We start from the raw sequence: 22,546 nt of genomic DNA on the forward strand, positions 1-22,546 counted from the left end.
TACTCTCACACAGCTTTTATTCTAATGTAAAAAATCAAAACATAGACAAATTAACAAATAGAATATGTTGAGTGGTATCTCTGCTAGCTCCTCCTTGAAAAAATTAAGCCTCCCATTTCCAACATCTTCCCCCTACTAGTCATATCTTAAGATTCGGATTTCCTAGATTTTATTTAAGAACAGAGGTGACTACTTCTGTTAATACCTCCCAGAGTATTTAATCTAACATAGCTAATAATAAATAAGTTTCTGATTAATCAGTATTTAATTTTTAATTTATAAACTACTGCTAATTCAAAATGAATTCAAATAATGTAGTCATATTTCCCTATTTGCAAGCCTACATGACATTTTCTTTTTTTTTTTTCTTTTTTTAAGATTTTATTTATTTATTCATGAGAGACACAGAGAGAGAGGCAAAGACCCAGGCAGAGGGAGAAGCAGGCTCCATGCAGGGAGCCTGACGTGGGACTCTATCCCGGGTCTCCAGGATCAGGCCCTGGGCTGAAGGCAGCGCTAAACCACTGAGCCACCTGGGCTGCCCCTACATGACATTTTCTTAATGATTCAGAAATATTTCAGAATATCAAAGCAGTAATTCTCAACCTGTTTGGCCTCACAATTACTTTTCACCTTAAAAATTATTGACACCAAAGAGCTTTATTTATGGGAGTTGTAACTATCAATATTTATGTTAGCTACTGAAACAGAATTGTTTAAATATTTAACTTATTAACAGTAACAGATCCCATTAGAGATTAACACAAAAAACACATATGAAAATAAACTATATGTTCTAACACAAAAAAGATGGTGGGAAGAGTACACTATTTCACATTTCAAAGTCTCTTTAATAACTGGCTAAATAGAAAACAGCTGGATTCTCATATCTACTTCTGCCTTCAGTCTCTTGGATGTGTCGGTTTTTGGTTTTTGTTTTGTTTTGTTTTGTTTTAAGATACTATTTTAGAAAGAGAGCAGAAGCAGGAGGGGTAGAGGGAGAGAGAATCCCAAGCAAATTCTGCCCTGAGCACGGTGCCCAAAGCAGGGCCGGATCTCACAACCCTGAGTTTATGACCTGAGCCCAAACCAAGAGTCAGAGACACTCAACTGATTGCAGCACCTAGGCACTACTCTTTGATACGTTGTTTTATTTGAAGAATAAAGGAAATGTGGCTTCATAAAAATAAGTAAAAAAAAAAAAAGGAGCACTTGGGGCTCCTGGCTAGCTCTGTAGATAGGACCTACAATTCTTAGGTTTGGGGTTTTAAGTTCAAGCCCCACACTGGGTGTAGAGATTACTTCAAAAAAATAAAATCTTTAGGGGATCCCTGGGTGGCGCAGCGGTTTGGCGCCTGCCTTTGGCCCAGGGCGCGATCCTGGAGACCCGGGATCGAATCCCACATCGGGCTCCCGGTGCATGGAGCCCGCTTCTCCCTCTGCCTGTGTCTCTGCCTCTCTCTCTCTCTGTGACTATCATAAATAAATAAAAAAAAAATTTAAAAAAAAAAAAAAATAAAAAAAAAAAATAAATAAAATAAAATCTTTAGGGGATCCCTGGGTGGCTCGGCGGTTTGGCGCCTGCCTTTGGCCCAGGGTGCGATCCTGGAGTCCCGGGATCAAGTCCCACATCGGGCTCCCGGTATGGAGCCTGCTTCTCCCTCCTCCTATGTCTCTGCCTCTCTCTCTCTCTCTGTCTATCATAAATAAATAAATATTTTAAAAAAATAAAATAAAATCTTTAAAAATTTTAAAAAGGAGCACTTTCATAGGCTTTTCAGTTAATTATGGATATTCTTTTTGATATTACACCAAAATTCAAAAGCACACACATGCACAAGCAGGTAAGTGGCAGACGGAGAGGGAACAGCAGGCTCTCTGCTGAGCAGGGAACCCAACTCGGGGCTCCATCCAGGACCCTGGGATCATGACCTGAGCTGAAGTCAGACACTCAACCAGCTGAGCCACCCAAGGTGCCCCAAAAAGTGGTTGTTTTTTAAAGGTTGTTGGTAAAATTGGAAACCATTCAAAGAACTTTTCATATTCTTATATTAAAATCTGGTGTTCAGGGCAGCCCAGCTGGCTCGGCGGTTTAGCGCCTGCCTTTGGCCCAGGGCGTCATCCTGGAGACCCAGGATCAAGTCCCAGACATCGGGCTACCTGCATGGAGCCTGCTTCTCCCTCTGCCTGTGTCTCTGCGTCTCTCTCTCTTTCTCTCTGTATAAATAAAATCTTTTAAAAAATAAAATAAAATCTGGTATTCTACCTTGTACTTTGAATGGATCATTTACCAATATATGATAAAGAATTATTATAATTGGTCAATGGAAAACTGGACATTTGGAAAATATTGGTTAAGTTACACAAATCTTCCAAATACTGATAGATTTATTACATAATATTTCATCAGAAGTTTTTAAATATTAGGAAGCAGTCAGTCTCACAGTGGCAAATAGAAGTTTTCCAAAATTCTAATTTTCACTTAAAAATGTTATCACTGGCAATACACTGAAAGCAGGTTTCCTTGAAATAACAGGTATATTTCATTCATTTGGAGAAACAGTCACCATGTTTGCCGTTTTGTCTAAATGACAACCAGCTAGTCATTCTTCAAGAAAAATTGGTTCCATCAAACAAGCAGCTTGTTTCCACTCACAAATCAAACTGCATAAATGTTTATCATCAAGACAACCTAACTTTAGTATGCCCAAGTGCTTCATGCATATCTCCACCTAAGCCTAATTTACCACCTAAGCTATGAAAAAGATGTGTACTTAAAGGGATAAGATATATAATAAAACTAGTAACTTATACTACTTCCTCCAGAACAAGTGAAAATGGTACTTACTCTATGTAGAGGCGAAGAATACAATGATTACTCATCATCAGTGCCCCTGATTTGATCTGTGCTAGGATTCGCATGGTTTTACCTACTCACTGCTTTCTGCATCATCAGTACAAAGGTCAGCACATTACATAGGGCAAACGTCTTAATATTATCATAATAGTTTTGCTCTCAAGGACCACACTTGGAGAATTACACCATTAAAGTGACTCAATTGTTTTTAAATCACTGTCAGTTTTATAAAGTGCCAGGAACTATCTGCAAATAATAAATCTTAAAAGTATCACTATATTCAGAGGACTTAAAAAGCTTGTCGTCTTAGAATTTAAACACTTTTTCTTGCTTCTTACATTATTATCACTGTGGCATTACCTACAAATCATAAACTAACTTATTAGCACCAGAAGAAAATCTAGCTCCCTTTGGTTTATGATAAGGAAACTGAGGAAGCAAGCATTTACTAGGCAAGGACAAATACTTCAAATTATTTACTGAGTTTCTATTATGGCCAAGATTATTAGGGTGCCATACACTATGGATGCAGAAGATGCAGCTCTTATAATCAAAACCCTCCTATCTACTAGCTATCTGGAGAGACTTAGGTATTGGGATGGCTATATTAAAACCTCATGTAGGCTATGCCAACATCCATATGAAGTGCTATGCAAACAAAGATAAGGAAGCACTAGAAAGGTAGAGAAGAGGAACCTGGTAAGAGATATGGTAATAGCTGGGCAGTGTGTGAATAGGAGTATATCAGGCAGTTGAGAGGAGAAAGATCTCCACAAGAGGGAGGAACATGACCAAATTTAAGAAAACACAACTGTGTATTTCGTATTAAGAAATTATAACCCCAACACAGAGCAATGAACAGAAAGAAATTTTGAGTGGTGCACTTAGGGGTGATTGAGAATCAGGAACAGCAGCAGCTGACACTGAAAAAATCAGCTGACACCAAGATGAGGAAGCCATGAATGCCATATTAAGGAATCTGGACTAGACTTAATAATAGTAGAGGGTGGGGTCAGGGGTGGACAATGAAGGTTTTTTTTAGCAGGAAAATGACTACTATATTTGTATTTGGTAGTATGACATAGACTGGAAGCCTGGAGACAATGAGGCGAAATAAAAAGAGGCCCCAGATTAGCATTACTTAATGGAAAAAAAAAGAAAAAAGAAAAGAAAGAATGTAAATTTCAGAGATAACTTGATCAGGGCTAAGCACTGGATATGGGAAATGCAGGGGAAAAAAAAAAACTAAGGGTGACTGTCAAATTCCAAGAACAGTTAACGGTTAAGTTAGTCAAAGAAAGAAGAGCCTTGAGAAGAGAATGCAGTAAATTTGGGTTTCAAATGGGTTTCAGAAATACCTGTCCAAAATGTTACAAATGTCAAGGTTAGCTGGCCACAGGTTTCTACTTGTAAATACTTGCTAAGAATCAGAAAATACTTCTTTCTCAGTCTCTAGCTTATACTTAATCCCTTTAAAAATGTACAATTGTGATTAAGAGAAAGAATATACTACCAAGTAATTGGAGCCTGTTAATATTTGAATCAGAAGTATGACAGTTTCAAAGGAGATCGCAAAATAAGCCCGGGGAGAAGTGTCTGGGATTATAGCTATTCTTAGCTTTGTCTAAACAAATGTCTTAGTAATAAGGAAATGTTACCTAATACTTCATTATCTGCTGTACTTTTTGCCAAAATGTATTAAGTGTCAGGTCACTTCTGACACTTCCTTTAAATGGAACATAACAAAAATGAAAAATGCTATTGAATGATGTTTACATTAAGAAAAAAAAAATTACATGGAAAAACTTCCAGTACACTATTTGGTATTTCTCATTCAAATCCTCACAACCTTTTGACCATAATATCAGCATTCTCATTTTTTTTAAATGAAAAAAAGTAGAACTCTGAAAAGTTAATCTGCCAGAGCAGCTGCTATTTCAGTAAGAACTTCTTAAACTGCCTTCTGAGATACAAACTACCCATCAGTTTAATTCAAATACCAACTGGGTATCTACTATGCACCAAGATACATCAAGAAACGAGACATTAGGGAGGGACATCTGGGTGGCTCAGTGGTTGAGCATCTGCCTTCAGGTCAGGGCATGATCCCAGGATCCAGGATGGAGTCCTACATCGGACTCCCCGCAGGGAGCCTGCTTCTCCCTCTGCCTAAGTCTCTGCCTCTCTCTCTGTGTCTCTCATGAATAAATAAATAAAATTTTAAAAAAGAATGAAAGAAATGAGACATTATTCAAGGTAAAGCCAAATGACCCCCAGTCACTGATTAAATGAAAACTTAGGAATAAAGCAAAAATTCAGATTCTTACACAATTGTAGAAATCTACTGACTCTGTAACACTTGCTATTCTTTTAGAATTGAAGACTCAAAAATGGCCCACATTTTAATTCACTTGGGCAGTATTGTCTTGCTCTATTTTGAAATGTTAGGTTTTTTTAAACACTGAGAGGAGAAAAGAGCAAAAACTGCCACTACTATCTCCACAAGCCCCAAAGGATACAGCCATCCCAGGTTAGAAGCCTCTGATTATAGATCATTTTCTCAAGTGACCATCAAATTTCAGCCTAAATAAATTCTCATTCTTATATATATCCCATCATTTAATAGGAATAATTAAGATTTTCAACAAAGTTACATAATTATAGTATACCATACAAAAGATGACCTACCTATTGTTGAGGTCTTGGCAAAGTTATGGCCTGTGATACTATCCCTATTAAAAGAAAGTGTCGGGATCCCTGGGTGGCGCAGCGGTTTGGCGCCTGCCTTTGGCCCAGGGCGCGATCCTGGAGACCTGGGATCGAATCCCACATCAGGCTCCCGGTGCATGGAGCCTGCTTCTCCCTCTGCCTGTGTCTCTGCTTCTCTCTCTCTCTCTCTGTGTGTGACTATCATAAATAAATAAAAAAAATTAAAAAAATAAAAAAAATAAAAAAATAAAAAATAAAAAAAAAAATAAAAATAAAAGAAAGTGTCTAATAGAAAATAGAAAAGCAGGCAATGTACATTATCAAAAATATAGATTCACTGTTGTATGAACAAAGAAGAGGGTCGTTGTTTGAACAAAGAAGTGGGTCTGATCAACTTCAAGAAGAAATGCTTCCAAGACAATAATTATGTTTAAAAACACAAACACAAAAAATAAAAAAATAAAAAAATAAAATAAAAACACAAACACAAAAAATAAAAAAATAAAAAAATAAAATAAAAACACAAACACAAAAAATTTATCCAAAGAGCAACCCTATGAACAATGGGTGAAAGTTATAATAGCAGTAGATTTTGATTCCATTTAAAAAAAAAAAAAATCAAGAGGGCTCCTGGAGCTCCACATCTGGCTCCCTGCTAGGCAGGGAACAGGCTTCTTCTCCCTCTCCCTCTGCTGCTCCCTCTGCATGTGCTCACTCGCTCTTTCTCAAATAAAATATATATTTTTTAATCTAGTTAAATTTGAAATGAGCTACATCACAAAATTGTTCAGTCACTTATTTGTAGTTGAGCAGAGATTAGAATGTTACAGAGAGGATTCTTAGAGACAATGGACAAGAATAGGGGCTCTCAACCCTGAGTGTGCATTAAAATAATCCAGGGAAAACTTTATTTTATTTTTTATGATTTTACTTATTTATTCATGAGAGATACAGAGAGAGAGGCAGAGACATAGACAGGCTCCCTGCAGAGTGCCTGATGTGGGACTCATCCCAATCCCAATCCCAATCCCAAGGCCCCAGGACCATGACCCAAGCCAAAGGAAGACAGATGCTTGACCACTAAGCCACCCAGGTGCCCCCAGGGAGAATTTTTCTTTAATGACAATGCCTGGTCCAAACTCTCAGAGACCCATTTTAGGTCTGATGTGGGGCCTGAGTGCCTGCATTTAAAAAAAAAAAAAAATCTCAAGAAAAGAAAGGTAAGACCGCATCAATGTCAATATACTGGTTGTGACATTATGCTATGGTTTTGCAAGATGGTATCATTGTAGAAAAATCAGCAAAGGGTATACAGGATCGCTATTGCATTATTTCTTGCAACTGCAACTAAAATTGTGAAAAAATCCCCAGGTGATTCCACTACGTAGCTACAGTTAAAGTTAAATTTGAAGAATCTCAAATTCCTGCCAATTCTATGACACTGCAAACTATTCTTTTAATCTTAGCCTTTGAAAAGTAATTAGGAATGCTTATCATTTAAGGTTACAATAATGCTCTGCAAAATCAAACACAAATAATTATAGCTAATCCAAAATAAAAAACCCAAACTACTATGCCTCTCATTTGTATATAAGTTAACTGAAGAAATAAGCATTATACAATGGTTGTCATTCACCTCTTGACTAAGCCAAATATCTATATGACCGTAGAGCCTTTACAATGGCCCCCAGGATCCCACCTCAGTCTTCACACTTTTGTGTAATCTCCTCTTGAGTGTGTGGATACAGTTAACCACTTATAACAAGCAGGACACAAAGTGATGGGATGTCAACTGAGATGAAATTATAAAAAGACTGGCTTCTGTCCTAGAGGCTCTCAGACTCCTTATTCCAAGGGAAAGAAACTGCTATAAGCCACTTTCTGGCAAGGAACTTGTGTCTCTGCCAACAACCAGCCAGTGAAAATCTGAGGCCTGACAATAGCCACATGAGTTATCCTTGTCAAGCCTTGAGAACTTCAATTCAGCTGATATCTTGGTTGCAGCCTTAACAGAAGTAAGAGATACTGAGCCAGTCACCCAACTCAGCTGCACCCAGAATCATAAATGTTTTTAAGTCATGTTTTAAGTTTGGGGGAAATTCAGGGTTAAAGATAATTAACACATACAGATACCACAGGTCAAACCCACAATAGAGGAATATAACCTGATGGCTTCTGCCTACCTTTCTTCAGAGTATTAAACCTCCCCGCGTCTGCAACGTTATCATCCACAATTTACAAACTGTTCTAACTTTAGTGGACCTCCCTGTCATCTGGACACCTTCCTTGTTCTCACTTCATTCAATTTCTTAAAATGGCTTTCTCTTCTTTCCTATCTATCCAAATCCTAGCCATCTTTCAGATAAGACCCACAGATTTCTCTTCCATAAATACCCATTGCTATTCACTCAGCACTTGATTAAACTACTTACTAACCTAATAGTTTTGAGTGTCTAAATTCAAAGAGATCACCGACTCCTTGAGAATGTCTTCTCATATTCTCTTCAACATTTGGTACAGTATTGAGCAGGAGCACTTACAGTACCCAAAGCCTTATATTTTTTCCAACATATTAAATAAACTCAAATATTTTTGTCAAAAAAAAAAAAAAAAAGAATGAAACCCAGGGGGTGAGGAAGGGTGGAAGGAAAACCAAGTGCTCCAACCTAGAATGTAAGATGCCTAGTTTGGTTTGCATGTTTGAAATAGTTAACTGAGTAAAGACCACTTTATCTGAAGGATCACAGTAACAATGACAAATCTCCTCCAACTCTATTAGCCCAGCAAGTGTTGTCCAAGCTCTTGAAATTTTCCTTTTATTGGTTTCTTAAACAACTTACCTTCCACCATTAACCCACTTCTGTCATAATTTATCACTAGTGATAACACAGAAATACTGTTAAATTTCAACTAGATCAGTGGTTCTCTCTCTCTTTTTTTTTTAAGATTTTATTTATTCATGAGAGACAGAGAAAGAGAGAGACAGGCAGAGACACAGGGAGAAGCAGGTTCCATGCAGGGAGTCTGATGTAAGACTCGATCCTAGGTCTCCAGGATCACGACATTTTCTTAATGATTCAGAAATATTTCAGAATATCAAGCAGTAATTCTCAACCTGTTTGGCCTCACAATTACTTTTCACCTTAAAAATTATTGACACCAAAGAGCTTTATTTATGGGAGTTGTAACTATCAATATTTATGTTAGCTACTGAAACAGAATTGTTTAAATATTTAACTTATTAACAGTAACAGATCCCATTAGAGATTAACACAAAAAACACATATGAAAATAAACTATATGTTCTAACACAAAAAAGATGGTGGGAAGAGTACACTATTTCACATTTCAAAGTCTCTTTAATAACTGGCTAAATAGAAAACAGCTGGATTCTCATATCTACTTCTGCCTTCAGTCTCTTGGATGTGTCGGTTTTTGGTTTTTGTTTTGTTTTGGTTTTTTTTAAGATACTATTTTAGAAAGAGAGCAGAAGCAGGAGGGGTAGAGGGAGAGAGAATCCCAAGCAAATTCTGCCCTGAGCACGGTGCCCAAAGCAGGGCCGGATCTCACAACCCTGAGTTTATGACCTGAGCCCAAACCAAGAGTCAGAGACACTCAACTGATTGCAGCACCTAGGCACTACTCTTTGATACGTTGTTTTATTTGAAGAATAAAGGAAATGTGGCTTCATAAAAATAAGTAAAAAAAAGAGCACTTGGGGCTCCTGGCTAGCTCTGTAGATAGGACCTACAATTCTTAGGTTTGGGGTTTTAAGTTCAAGCCCCACACTGGGTGTAGAGATTACTTCAAAAAAATAAAATCTTTAGGGGATCCCTGGGTGGCGCAGCGGTTTGGCGCCTGCCTTTGGCCCAGGGCGCGATCCTGGAGACCCGGGATCGAATCCCACATCGGGCTCCCGGTGCATGGAGCCCGCTTCTCCCTCTGCCTGTGTCTCTGCCTCTCTCTCTCTCTGTGACTATCATAAATAAATAAAAAAAAAATTTAAAAAAAAAAAAAAATAAAAAAAAAAAATAAATAAAATAAAATCTTTAGGGGATCCCTGGGTGGCTCGGCGGTTTGGCGCCTGCCTTTGGCCCAGGGTGCGATCCTGGAGTCCCGGGATCAAGTCCCACGTCGGGCTCCCGGTATGGAGCCTGCTTCTCCCTCCTCCTATGTCTCTGCCTCTCTCTCTCTCTCTGTCTATCATAAATAAATAAATATTTTAAAAAAATAAAATAAAATCTTTAAAAAATTTTAAAAAGGAGCACTTTCATAGGCTTTTCAGTTAATTATGGATATTCTTTTTGATATTACACCAAAATTCAAAAGCACACACATGCACAAGCAGGTAAGTGGCAGACGGAGAGGGAACAGCAGGCTCTCTGCTGAGCAGGGAACCCAACTCGGGGCTCCATCCAGGACCCTGGGATCATGACCTGAGCTGAAGTCAGACACTCAACCAGCTGAGCCACCCAAGGTGCCCCAAAAAGTGGTTGTTTTTTAAAGGTTGTTGGTAAAATTGGAAACCATTCAAAGAACTTTTCATATTCTTATATTAAAATCTGGTGTTCAGGGCAGCCCAGCTGGCTCGGCGGTTTAGCGCCTGCCTTTGGCCCAGGGCGTCATCCTGGAGACCCAGGATCAAGTCCCAGACATCGGGCTACCTGCATGGAGCCTGCTTCTCCCTCTGCCTGTGTCTCTGCGTCTCTCTCTCTTTCTCTCTGTATAAATAAAATCTTTTAAAAAATAAAATAAAATCTGGTATTCTACCTTGTACTTTGAATGGATCATTTACCAATATATGATAAAGAATTATTATAATTGGTCAATGGAAAACTGGACATTTGGAAAATATTGGTTAAGTTACACAAATCTTCCAAATACTGATAGATTTATTACATAATATTTCATCAGAAGTTTTTAAATATTAGGAAGCAGTCAGTCTCACAGTGGCAAATAGAAGTTTTCCAAAATTCTAATTTTCACTTAAAAATGTTATCACTGGCAATACACTGAAAGCAGGTTTCCTTGAAATAACAGGTATATTTCATTCATTTGGAGAAACAGTCACCATGTTTGCCGTTTTGTCTAAATGACAACCAGCTAGTCATTCTTCAAGAAAAATTGGTTCCATCAAACAAGCAGCTTGTTTCCACTCACAAATCAAACTGCATAAATGTTTATCATCAAGACAACCTAACTTTAGTATGCCCAAGTGCTTCATGCATATCTCCACCTAAGCCTAATTTACCACCTAAGCTATGAAAAAGATGTGTACTGAAAGGGATAAGATATATAATAAAACTAGTAACTTATACTACTTCCTCCAGAACAAGTGAAAATGGTACTTACTCTATGTAGAGGCGAAGAATACAATGATTACTCATCATCAGTGCCCCTGATTTGATCTGTGCTAGGATTCGCATGGTTTTACCTACTCACTGCTTTCTGCATCATCAGTACAAAGGTCAGCACATTACATAGGGCAAACGTCTTAATATTATCATAATAGTTTTGCTCTCAAGGACCACACTTGGAGAATTACACCATTAAAGTGACTCAATTGTTTTTAAATCACTGTCAGTTTTATAAAGTGCCAGGAACTATCTGCAAATAATAAATCTTAAAAGTATCACTATATTCAGAGGACTTAAAAAGCTTGTCGTCTTAGAATTTAAACACTTTTTCTTGCTTCTTACATTATTATCACTGTGGCATTACCTACAAATCATAAACTAACTTATTAGCACCAGAAGAAAATCTAGCTCCCTTTGGTTTATGATAAGGAAACTGAGGAAGCAAGCATTTACTAGGCAAGGACAAATACTTCAAATTATTTACTGAGTTTCTATTATGGCCAAGATTATTAGGGTGCCATACACTATGGATGCAGAAGATGCAGCTCTTATAATCAAAACCCTCCTATCTACTAGCTATCTGGAGAGACTTAGGTATTGGGATGGCTATATTAAAACCTCATGTAGGCTATGCCAACATCCATATGAAGTGCTATGCAAACAAAGATAAGGAAGCACTAGAAAGGTAGAGAAGAGGAACCTGGTAAGAGATATGGTAATAGCTGGGCAGTGTGTGAATAGGAGTATATCAGGCAGTTGAGAGGAGAAAGATCTCCACAAGAGGGAGGAACATGACCAAATTTAAGAAAACACAACTGTGTATTTCGTATTAAGAAATTATAACCCCAACACAGAGCAATGAACAGAAAGAAATTTTGAGTGGTGCACTTAGGGGTGATTGAGAATCAGGAACAGCAGCAGCTGACACTGAAAAAATCAGCTGACACCAAGATGAGGAAGCCATGAATGCCATATTAAGGAATGTGGACTAGACTTAATAATAGTAGAGGGTGGGGTGAGGGGTGGACAATGAAGGTTTTTTTTTAGCAGGAAAATGACTACTATATTTGTATTTGGTAGTATGACATAGACTGGAAGCCTGGAGACAATGAGGCGAAATAAAAAGAGGCCCCAGATTAGCATTACTTAATGGAAAAAAAAAGAAAAAAGAAAAGAAAGAATGTAAATTTCAGAGATAACTTGATCAGGGCTAAGCACTGGATATGGGAAATGCAGGGGAAAAAAAAAAACTAAGGGTGACTGTCAAATTCCAAGAACAGTTAACGGTTAAGTTAGTCAAAGAAAGAAGAGCCTTGAGAAGAGAATGCAGTAAATTTGGGTTTCAAATGGGTTTCAGAAATACCTGTCCAAAATGTTACAAATGTCAAGGTTAGCTGGCCACAGGTTTCTACTTGTAAATACTTGCTAAGAATCAGAAAATACTTCTTTCTCAGTCTCTAGCTTATACTTAATCCCTTTAAAAATGTACAATTGTGATTAAGAGAAAGAATATACTACCAAGTAATTGGAGCCTGTTAATATTTGAATCAGAAGTATGACAGTTTCAAAGGAGATCGCAAAATAAGCCCGGGGAGAAGTGTCTGGGATTATAGCTATTCTTAGCTTTGTCTAAACAAATGTCTTAGTAATAAGGAAATGTTACCTAATACTTCATTATCTGCTGTACTTTTTGCCAAAATGTATTAAGTGTCAGGTCACTTCTGACACTTCCTTTAAATGGAACATAACAAAAATGAAAAATGCTATTGAATGATGTTTACATTAAGAAAAAAAAAATTACATGGAAAAACTTCCAGTACACTATTTGGTATTTCTCATTCAAATCCTCACAACCTTTTGACCATAATATCAGCATTCTCATTTTTTTTAAATGAAAAAAAGTAGAACTCTGAAAAGTTAATCTGCCAGAGCAGCTGCTATTTCAGTAAGAACTTCTTAAACTGCCTTCTGAGATACAAACTACCCATCAGTTTAATTCAAATACCAACTGGGTATCTACTATGCACCAAGATACATCAAGAAACGAGACATTAGGGAGGGACATCTGGGTGGCTCAGTGGTTGAGCATCTGCCTTCAGGTCAGGGCATGATCCCAGGATCCAGGATGGAGTCCTACATCGGACTCCCCGCAGGGAGCCTGCTTCTCCCTCTGCCTAAGTCTCTGCCTCTCTCTCTGTGTCTCTCATGAATAAATAAATAAAATTTTAAAAAAGAATGAAAGAAATGAGACATTATTCAAGGTAAAGCCAAATGACCCCCAGTCACTGATTAAATGAAAACTTAGGAATAAAGCAAAAATTCAGATTCTTACACAATTGTAGAAATCTACTGACTCTGTAACACTTGCTATTCTTTTAGAATTGAAGACTCAAAAATGGCCCACATTTTAATTCACTTGGGCAGTATTGTCTTGCTCTATTTTGAAATGTTAGGTTTTTTTAAACACTGAGAGGAGAAAAGAGCAAAAACTGCCACTACTATCTCCACAAGCCCCAAAGGATACAGCCATCCCAGGTTAGAAGCCTCTGATTATAGATCATTTTCTCAAGTGACCATCAAATTTCAGCCTAAATAAATTCTCATTCTTATATATATCCCATCATTTAATAGGAATAATTAAGATTTTCAACAAAGTTACATAATTATAGTATACCATACAAAAGATGACCTACCTATTGTTGAGGTCTTGGCAAAGTTATGGCCTGTGATACTATCCCTATTAAAAGAAAGTGTCTAATAGAAAATAGAAAAGCAGGCAATGTACATTATCAAAAATATAGATTCACTGTTGTATGAACAAAGAAGAGGGTCGTTGTTTGAACAAAGAAGTGGGTCTGATCAACTTCAAGAAGAAATGCTTCCAAGACAATAATTATGTTTAAAAACACAAACACAAAAAATAAAAAAATAAAAAAATAAAATAAAAACACAAACACAAAAAATAAAAAAATAAAAAAATAAAATAAAAACACAAACACAAAAAATTTATCCAAAGAGCAACCCTATGAACAATGGGTGAAAGTTATAATAGCAGTAGATTTTGATTCCATTTAAAAAAAAAAAAAAATCAAGAGGGCTCCTGGAGCTCCACATCTGGCTCCCTGCTAGGCAGGGAACAGGCTTCTTCTCCCTCTCCCTCTGCTGCTCCCTCTGCATGTGCTCACTCGCTCTTTCTCAAATAAAATATATATTTTTTAATCTAGTTAAATTTGAAATGAGCTACATCACAAAATTGTTCAGTCACTTATTTGTAGTTGAGCAGAGATTAGAATGTTACAGAGAGGATTCTTAGAGACAATGGACAAGAATAGGGGCTCTCAACCCTGAGTGTGCATTAAAATAATCCAGGGAAAACTTTATTTTATTTTTTATGATTTTACTTATTTATTCATGAGAGATACAGAGAGAGAGGCAGAGACATAGACAGGCTCCCTGCAGAGTGCCTGATGTGGGACTCATCCCAATCCCAATCCCAATCCCAAGGCCCCAGGACCATGACCCAAGCCAAAGGAAGACAGATGCTTGACCACTAAGCCACCCAGGTGCCCCCAGGGAGAATTTTTCTTTAATGACAATGCCTGGTCCAAACTCTCAGAGACCCATTTTAGGTCTGATGTGGGGCCTGAGTGCCTGCATTTAAAAAAAAAAAAAATCTCAAGAAAAGAAAGGTAAGACCGCATCAATGTCAATATACTGGTTGTGACATTATGCTATGGTTTTGCAAGATGGTATCATTGTAGAAAAATCAGCAAAGGGTATACAGGATCGCTATTGCATTATTTCTTGCAACTGCAACTAAAATTGTGAAAAAATCCCCAGGTGATTCCACTACGTAGCTACAGTTAAAGTTAAATTTGAAGAATCTCAAATTCCTGCCAATTCTATGACACTGCAAACTATTCTTTTAATCTTAGCCTTTGAAAAGTAATTAGGAATGCTTATCATTTAAGGTTACAATAATGCTCTGCAAAATCAAACACAAATAATTATAGCTAATCCAAAATAAAAAACCCAAACTACTATGCCTCTCATTTGTATATAAGTTAACTGAAGAAATAAGCATTATACAATGGTTGTCATTCACCTCTTGACTAAGCCAAATATCTATATGACCGTAGAGCCTTTACAATGGCCCCCAGGATCCCACCTCAGTCTTCACACTTTTGTGTAATCTCCTCTTGAGTGTGTGGATACAGTTAACCACTTATAACAAGCAGGACACAAAGTGATGGGATGTCAACTGAGATGAAATTATAAAAAGACTGGCTTCTGTCCTAGAGGCTCTCAGACTCCTTATTCCAAGGGAAAGAAACTGCTATAAGCCACTTTCTGGCAAGGAACTTGTGTCTCTGCCAACAACCAGCCAGTGAAAATCTGAGGCCTGACAATAGCCACATGAGTTATCCTTGTCAAGCCTTGAGAACTTCAATTCAGCTGATATCTTGGTTGCAGCCTTAACAGAAGTAAGAGATACTGAGCCAGTCACCCAACTCAGCTGCACCCAGAATCATAAATGTTTTTAAGTCATGTTTTAAGTTTGGGGGAAATTCAGGGTTAAAGATAATTAACACATACAGATACCACAGGTCAAACCCACAATAGAGGAATATAACCTGATGGCTTCTGCCTACCTTTCTTCAGAGTATTAAACCTCCCCGCGTCTGCAACGTTATCATCCACAATTTACAAACTGTTCTAACTTTAGTGGACCTCCCTGTCATCTGGACACCTTCCTTGTTCTCACTTCATTCAATTTCTTAAAATGGCTTTCTCTTCTTTCCTATCTATCCAAATCCTAGCCATCTTTCAGATAAGACCCACAGATTTCTCTTCCATAAATACCCATTGCTATTCACTCAGCACTTGATTAAACTACTTACTAACCTAATAGTTTTGAGTGTCTAAATTCAAAGAGATCACCGACTCCTTGAGAATGTCTTCTCATATTCTCTTCAACATTTGGTACAGTATTGAGCAGGAGCACTTACAGTACCCAAAGCCTTATATTTTTTCCAACATATTAAATAAACTCAAATATTTTTGTCAAAAAAAAAAAAAAGAATGAAACCCAGGGGGTGAGGAAGGGTGGAAGGAAAACCAAGTGCTCCAACCTAGAATGTAAGATGCCTAGTTTGGTTTGCATGTTTGAAATAGTTAACTGAGTAAAGACCACTTTATCTGAAGGATCACAGTAACAATGACAAATCTCCTCCAACTCTATTAGCCCAGCAAGTGTTGTCCAAGCTCTTGAAATTTTCCTTTTATTGGTTTCTTAAACAACTTACCTTCCACCATTAACCCACTTCTGTCATAATTTATCACTAGTGATAACACAGAAATACTGTTAAATTTCAACTAGATCAGTGGTTCTCTCTCTCTTTTTTTTTTAAGATTTTATTTATTCATGAGAGACAGAGAAAGAGAGAGACAGGCAGAGACACAGGGAGAAGCAGGTTCCATGCAGGGAGTCTGATGTAAGACTCGATCCTAGGTCTCCAGGATCACGCCTTGGGCCAAAGGCAGGCACCAAACCGCTGAGCCACCCAGGGATCCCCTAGATCAGCGGTTCTCAAACTTTAGCTGACATCAGCATCACTTGGAATGCTCATTCAAACAGACTGCTGGACCCCATCCACAGAGTTTGATTCACAGGACTAGTGCCATAAGCAATTTAAGAAGAATTAATATAAAATTTGTGGCTCAAATAAGTTCAAGGAGAGCAGGTGGGAAAAAAATAGTTCAAAAGGAATAAACCATACCAAACACCTTTAACAACTTCAAGATACGGGAACCCTGGGTGGCGCAGTGGTTTGGCGCCTGCCTTTGGCCCGGGGCGCGATCCTGGAGACACGGGATCGAATCCCACATCGGGCTCCCGGTGCATGGAGCCTGCTTCTCCCTCCGCCTGTGTCTATGCCTCTCTCTCTCTCTCTGTGACTATCATAAATAAATAAAAATTTAAAAAAAACTTCAAGATACATACTCTCTCCCCTTCCTTTCCCTCTGCTACCCCCTACCCAAATAAATTAATCAATTTAAGTTCATTCTGATTTGCACACTTCAACTCATTTCTTGGAAACAATGAGCATGTCCAATTAACTAAGTTTTTAAAAGGATGTTAGATAAACAAAACATCAATGTAAGAAAAAGGTCAATCTAGTAGTTCAACTGTCTTAACTACTTCCCAGACTGAAAAAAAAAAAAAAAAAAAAACCCAAAGCAAAACAAAAATTGAAGGTTCAGGGATGTAAACAAAACTTGCCATTTGGAGGAAAAGCCAGAGCTAGAACGGACTCCTGAGCTGATATTTTACTGCCTCTCAATTTATGCTTGAAACCTCACCTTAGAAGTTCCTAAAGTCTTTTATTTAAATAAATAGATGAAATAAAATTAAAGATTACAAATCAACAGCAAACAGAAAATTTCCCCTAAGGATGAGATATCTGTTCTTTAAAAGAGGCTATTTAGCATAATAAATCTTATGCTAGACACCCACCCGCTTCTTTATAACTCCTCTGTGACCACTCACATCCATCAGCCCATGCTCCTCTTCTGCAGCACATCCTTTAAGAGTGGTATTCCTAAGGCTTACTGCCCTTCTCACTCTATTCATTCTCCCTGAGTCAAAAATCATGACAGTAGGTGAACTAGGATTATTCCAGTGGTTGAGAACTATCATTGCAATGGCTAAAAATATATAAATGCTCAGGCTCCAACACAGACTTAACTAATGAACAACAATCTCTGGGAACGAAGCCCAAGGACCTCTATGTTCCCCACCTCTATATGCTCCTTAGGCAAGAACCATGCCCTCTATCTACTTAACATGGTGACTGGCATACATACAAGAGCACAACCAACATCTGTTGAATAATGTTGTGGAAACACAAAATAGCAAGTTTAGATGCCCCTCAATTGCCGAATTGGGTAGTGTTTAATAAATTCCTGAGCTACTAACACAATTACATTAGAAAGCCACTGTTTAATAATACAAGTTAAGTAAATAGTGGTGGTACAGTAAGGGCTTTAAGTATGTCTCTAACACTGGTGTAGGTTAAAGAAAATCCCTGACATTTTCTTGAAAATACACAAGATAATCTAAGTAGCCACAAGGATTTAAATATAACAAGACCAAATTAAACAAACTATAAAAAAAGAGTTATAGAAAGCTAGAAAACCAAGAGTCTTCTAAAAGAAAAAGCGTTAACTCATTTGAAGGCTAAAACTAACCTGCAGACAACTACAGATAACAGTATCAATCTAGTGTTGCCCAGATCTACTCTCCCCAAAGTAGTCATCAACTTCCCAAAGAAAAACTAATCTGGCAATCTTTTCACATTTCGATCTTTTTTCTCCCGCAAATTTATTTTCAAATTCACTAATAACACACTTGATTTCATATAGAATGGCAGCACTGGGGAGCAGAGGATTTAAGTTTTTTTAGAATTAACAAAGAGCTCTCTAATGTGAAGTAAAGCAAGGGTTTTTAATGTGATAAACTTAAAACCTACTGCCACATTAAACAAATATTAAGTTCTTTTCATTGAAAAACCTAGACAACTGATATTTAAAACCTCAATACTAAGGGGGTCTTTTAATAGATAAACATCCCGAAAAGGTCGCAAAATGAGCAAAATCAAAGGGCAATTTATAAAAGAAATACCAACATTCAAGAAACATGTTAAAAGTTCTACCTCATCTTTTAAGAATCAATTTTTGAAATGATTGTATTATCCCAATTAAGCACTGATGGGTAGGGAAAATATAACCTTTCTGAAAGCAATGTCGTAGGTCATATATATCAAATGCCTCGAAAAAAGCACATGATTTCACTCAGCAACTCAATTTATCCTAAAAAAAAAAAAATAAAACATTCAAAGATCTATGAGGATATTCCCAATGAAGTTTATAAAAGCCAGAAACTAGAAAAAAAAGGGGGGCAATAATAATGGATTAAATAGTTTAGATTTATAATCCTGTAAACACTGGAAATGGAAAGAGTTATTAACAAGAAAAGTTGAGATTCATTCTGTTTTTGTAATCTGCTTTTTTCTACTGAAAACATAAAAGAGAATATATACAGTATGATCCTGTCGTTATTAAAATATATGTATAGCTCACCCAGAGGTCTAGAAAGAAAACTACAGCTCAAATTTTGTGTATCTCTCTTGGTGTCGATCTCGTTTTTTTTTCTTGCCTAGTCAGTTTTTTCTTACAGTATGCATGTATTACCAGTGCCACTTTTTTTTCAGTGTCACTTTTGAAGCTTAAATCTACGCACATAAAAAAACCGCACCATAACCAAGGCCTAGTTTAGATCTAGTAAGCACACCATTTGGAAAAAAGTGACCTGGGATAAATCCTATTCTTGGATTTACTGATACTTCGAAACAGAAAACTTAACTAGGAATAAATATTTATATATTCAGGAATTCCATTTAAGAGCATCCTTAACAAGAAGTCAGCTAGAAAAAAAACAGTTTTCAAAAACCAGGCATGGACACCTAAATAAACCCCTGGTATTCTGTGGTTCTGAAATAGTTCAGTTCATCTGCATTTATTCTCTCTCCTCTAAACTAACAAAGAAAAGAATGATGTCATATGCATTAGCTACATCTCCGTTCCAGAAGTGACATAAGGAATTGTAAGGTTTAGCCTCGGTGCTTAAGATACACCTAAGAGCTGAGGAAGTTGGATGAGATTTACTACATGAAAAACAGTAAGTCAAATAAATTCATTATCCACGAATTTTTAAAAACCTAATTAACATGTCAAAAAACTAGGTAAGTGTGAAAAGATCAGATTTTACATACTGTAGTGGTAAATAAACGGAAAGAGAATTCAAGGTTTTACTCTTAATTCTTTTAATAAAGTTTCCTCAAAAAAAGTCTCAACTTAGTGGCTTAAGAACTGTCATATTTTTAGAATCCAAAAAAAAAGAATAATAAACTTATTCTTCCTTCTATGTCCCTTCAATTTCCTCCTCAGACTGCAGTATCCATATGAAAGTTTGAGACGTCCACGGTCTACTAGTACCACTATATATCACGGGGGGGGGGGGGGGGGGTACTATTATTTACTATTTACTTTTCTTTTTTTTTTTACTATTATTCAGAGGAGCCTAAATAGATGGCACAATTGGAAGCGCTGCTTACTAGACAATACTGTAAAAATCTGTTAATCATCCTAACTGAACAAGTAGGCAGTGACATACTACTGCCAATTTGCCAGTGAATATTAGCCAACTGATTTTTAAGGGAAAAAAAAAAAAAGGAATGACTGACATACAAGAAGCTAATAGTAACTTGCTTCTGTATATAGTTTCCTCACATGTAACTAGTGTTTTCTAAAAGTTGCACTGAATCAAGACGTCATTTTTATTCTACAGTTGTATCCCTCATCATAACTGGGTTCCTCCCCCAAACCCCCCAACCAAATGTAAACTTTGGACTTCCTCAAGCTGAGAAATGCAAAACCGGACTCACGATGTTACGTGAGTTGTGGTCATCAACTTGAACCAAGCCTAACTCTCCAAGAAATTTGGAAAAAAAAAAAAATTATCAAGAAAGGAGTTCAGAAGCAGAAAGCCCCTACCTTCTAACTCACAATAGAGCCTAATATCAGACAGTACGCTGCGTTTTGTCTTAGCCGCAAGGCTGGGTATGCAATCTGCAGGGACTCTCCCGAAGGCTTCGAGTGATACGCTACCCCTGGAAAAAGTAGCATTAGGTCCCAAACAAACAGCGAAGGCATTTAAAAAAAAAAAAAAAAAAACAGAGGAGAGCAGAAGCCTCACCATCGTAAAAGAAGGCCCATCAGCACCTCTTCCGAGAAACAGTTCCCTTCCCCCACCTTTAAGTAGGCACTTAAGACTGCCAAGCAGATCCATTTCTTTATTAACTGGTGCCCACTTGGGGCAACCGTACACCAAGCGGCTCTTAGGCCTACTCCAGCCCCTTCCAAAAGTGCTCAAGCGAGACTTGGAAGGCCGGGGTAACCCCCGTAGGGGCCGCGTTTTCCTGCTCTCCTCCACCCCCGCCCTCCGGCCCGGCCCGCCCCGCCCCTGTGGGCGCTCCTCCGGCCGGGGGAAGGACACCGGGCCCGGGGACCCGCAGGGATCGCCCTCCAGCCCGCAGGACGAGCGCTGGGCGGCCCGAGGCCTCCGCCATCGCAGGACCCGGAAAGCGCCGCCCCCAGCGCACCTCCCCACGCCCGGCGAACCGGCGAATGTCTGCTTTCGACACCCTCCGTGCCCAGCAGAGGCGGCGGGCTGGACTGCGCACCAGGCCCGGGCCTGCCCCGCGGGCCGCCGGGTCCGCTCCGCGGTCGGGTCAAGCCAGCGCGGCGGGCACCCTCACCTGGATGACCTCGTTGACCTCCCGGATACATTCCACCATGTGCTGCAGAATCTGCTCGGCCGTGAGCACCTCGTAGCGGTAGTCCTCCTCCTGCTCGTGCCCCGGCCCGCCGCCGCCGCCGCCGCCGCCGCCGCCGCCGGGCCCCAGCGCGCTGCCGCCGCCGCCGCCCGTCTCCCCGCACAGCAGTCCGTCCCGCTCCCCGCCGACGCCCAGCCCGGGCTCCACCAGCTCCACCTCGCCCAGGTCCAGGTTGTCGTCGTCCGGCTCATCGTCGTCCTCGTCCTCCTCCTCGGCGCCGCTGTCCTCCTCGCTGCACTCCTCGTCCTCGTCGAACTCGTAGTTGTAGCCCTCGTCCGAGTCCATGGCGCGACGCGCGAGGGCCCGGCGGACGCGGCCCTGAGGCGGGGAGAGGGCGGGGACGCCGAGGCCCCGGCTCTCGCTCCGGCTCCGGCTGAGGTCCGGACGCAGGCCTGGCTCCGGCCCCGCGGGCCGCGGCTCCTCCCCGGGCGCGGCGGCGGGCGGCGGCGGCGGCGGCGGGGAGGGCGCGGAGGCGGGAGGGACGGAGCGAGGGGGCTGCTCGCCGCCCGCCTCAGTCAGACGCGGCTCCGCTCCGGCCTCCGAGAGAAAACAGTCCCCAGCGCCACCTCCACGGCCGCTGCTACCGCTACTGAGCCAACAAAGGGGCGTGCGTCACCGCGTCGCGCTGCGTCGTCGCGTCACTCCTCTTGGCGTCACTGCGCCCCGCCCCGCCGCCCCTGCGTGGCGAGCGGGGAGACCCCACGGCCCGGCCTGGCCCCGGGAGCGCGGCGCCGCGGGAATCGCCGGCCCGGTTCCGGCCGCGGCCGCCCCCGAGGGCGGGGCGGGGGGCGGGGCGTGCTCCAGAGAAGGCCCCCGGGCCGGGTGGCGGGTTTTGCCGCAGGCGGGAGGGATCCAGCCCCCCTCGCTGAATCCAGCCGCGCGATAGACGCTGTCCGCCCCGGAGTCATTCGGGGAAGTCCGCGGCTGTTGAGCTAAAATTGCTGTTGCCCGAGCTGCTAAATGGAAATCGGTTTCATGCGCAACCTGGGACCTGGGACAGGTGAACCCCCCCACTCCCCCCCTTTTCTGAGTAGTTCTGCTTCCGTGCACCCGTACGGATGAGCGAGCGGGGGTTCTGAAGTCGCTGACAATGACGTCATCTCAGAGGAGGGTTTCCTGACCTCATCTCAGTAGGCACCTGCCTATCCAGTACCCTAAACGATGTA

The 22,546-nt window shown here is 40.0% G+C and overlaps 1 protein-coding gene across 2 annotated transcripts in view; it reads right to left on the reverse strand.

The window, feature by feature from the left end:
* ARIH1 (ariadne RBR E3 ubiquitin protein ligase 1) overlaps positions 1-22,339 on the reverse strand; it is a 130,864-nt gene extending 108,525 nt beyond the window's left edge. Inside the window, exon 1 of one of the 2 annotated variants that reach the window (XM_041740018.1) lies at positions 21,303-22,339. In XM_041740018.1, the coding sequence (XP_041595952.1) occupies positions 21,303-21,571 (269 nt within the window). In that variant the 5' untranslated portion in view covers positions 21,572-22,339. The remainder of the gene's footprint in view (positions 1-21,302) is intronic. The other variant, XM_041740017.1, reaches the window with a different exon arrangement.
* Positions 22,340-22,546: the final 207 nt, after the last annotated feature.

This window comes from Vulpes lagopus, chromosome 2 (genome assembly GCF_018345385.1).
Source record: "Vulpes lagopus strain Blue_001 chromosome 2, ASM1834538v1, whole genome shotgun sequence".
In the NCBI taxonomy this organism is placed as follows: Eukaryota; Metazoa; Chordata; class Mammalia; order Carnivora; family Canidae; genus Vulpes; species Vulpes lagopus.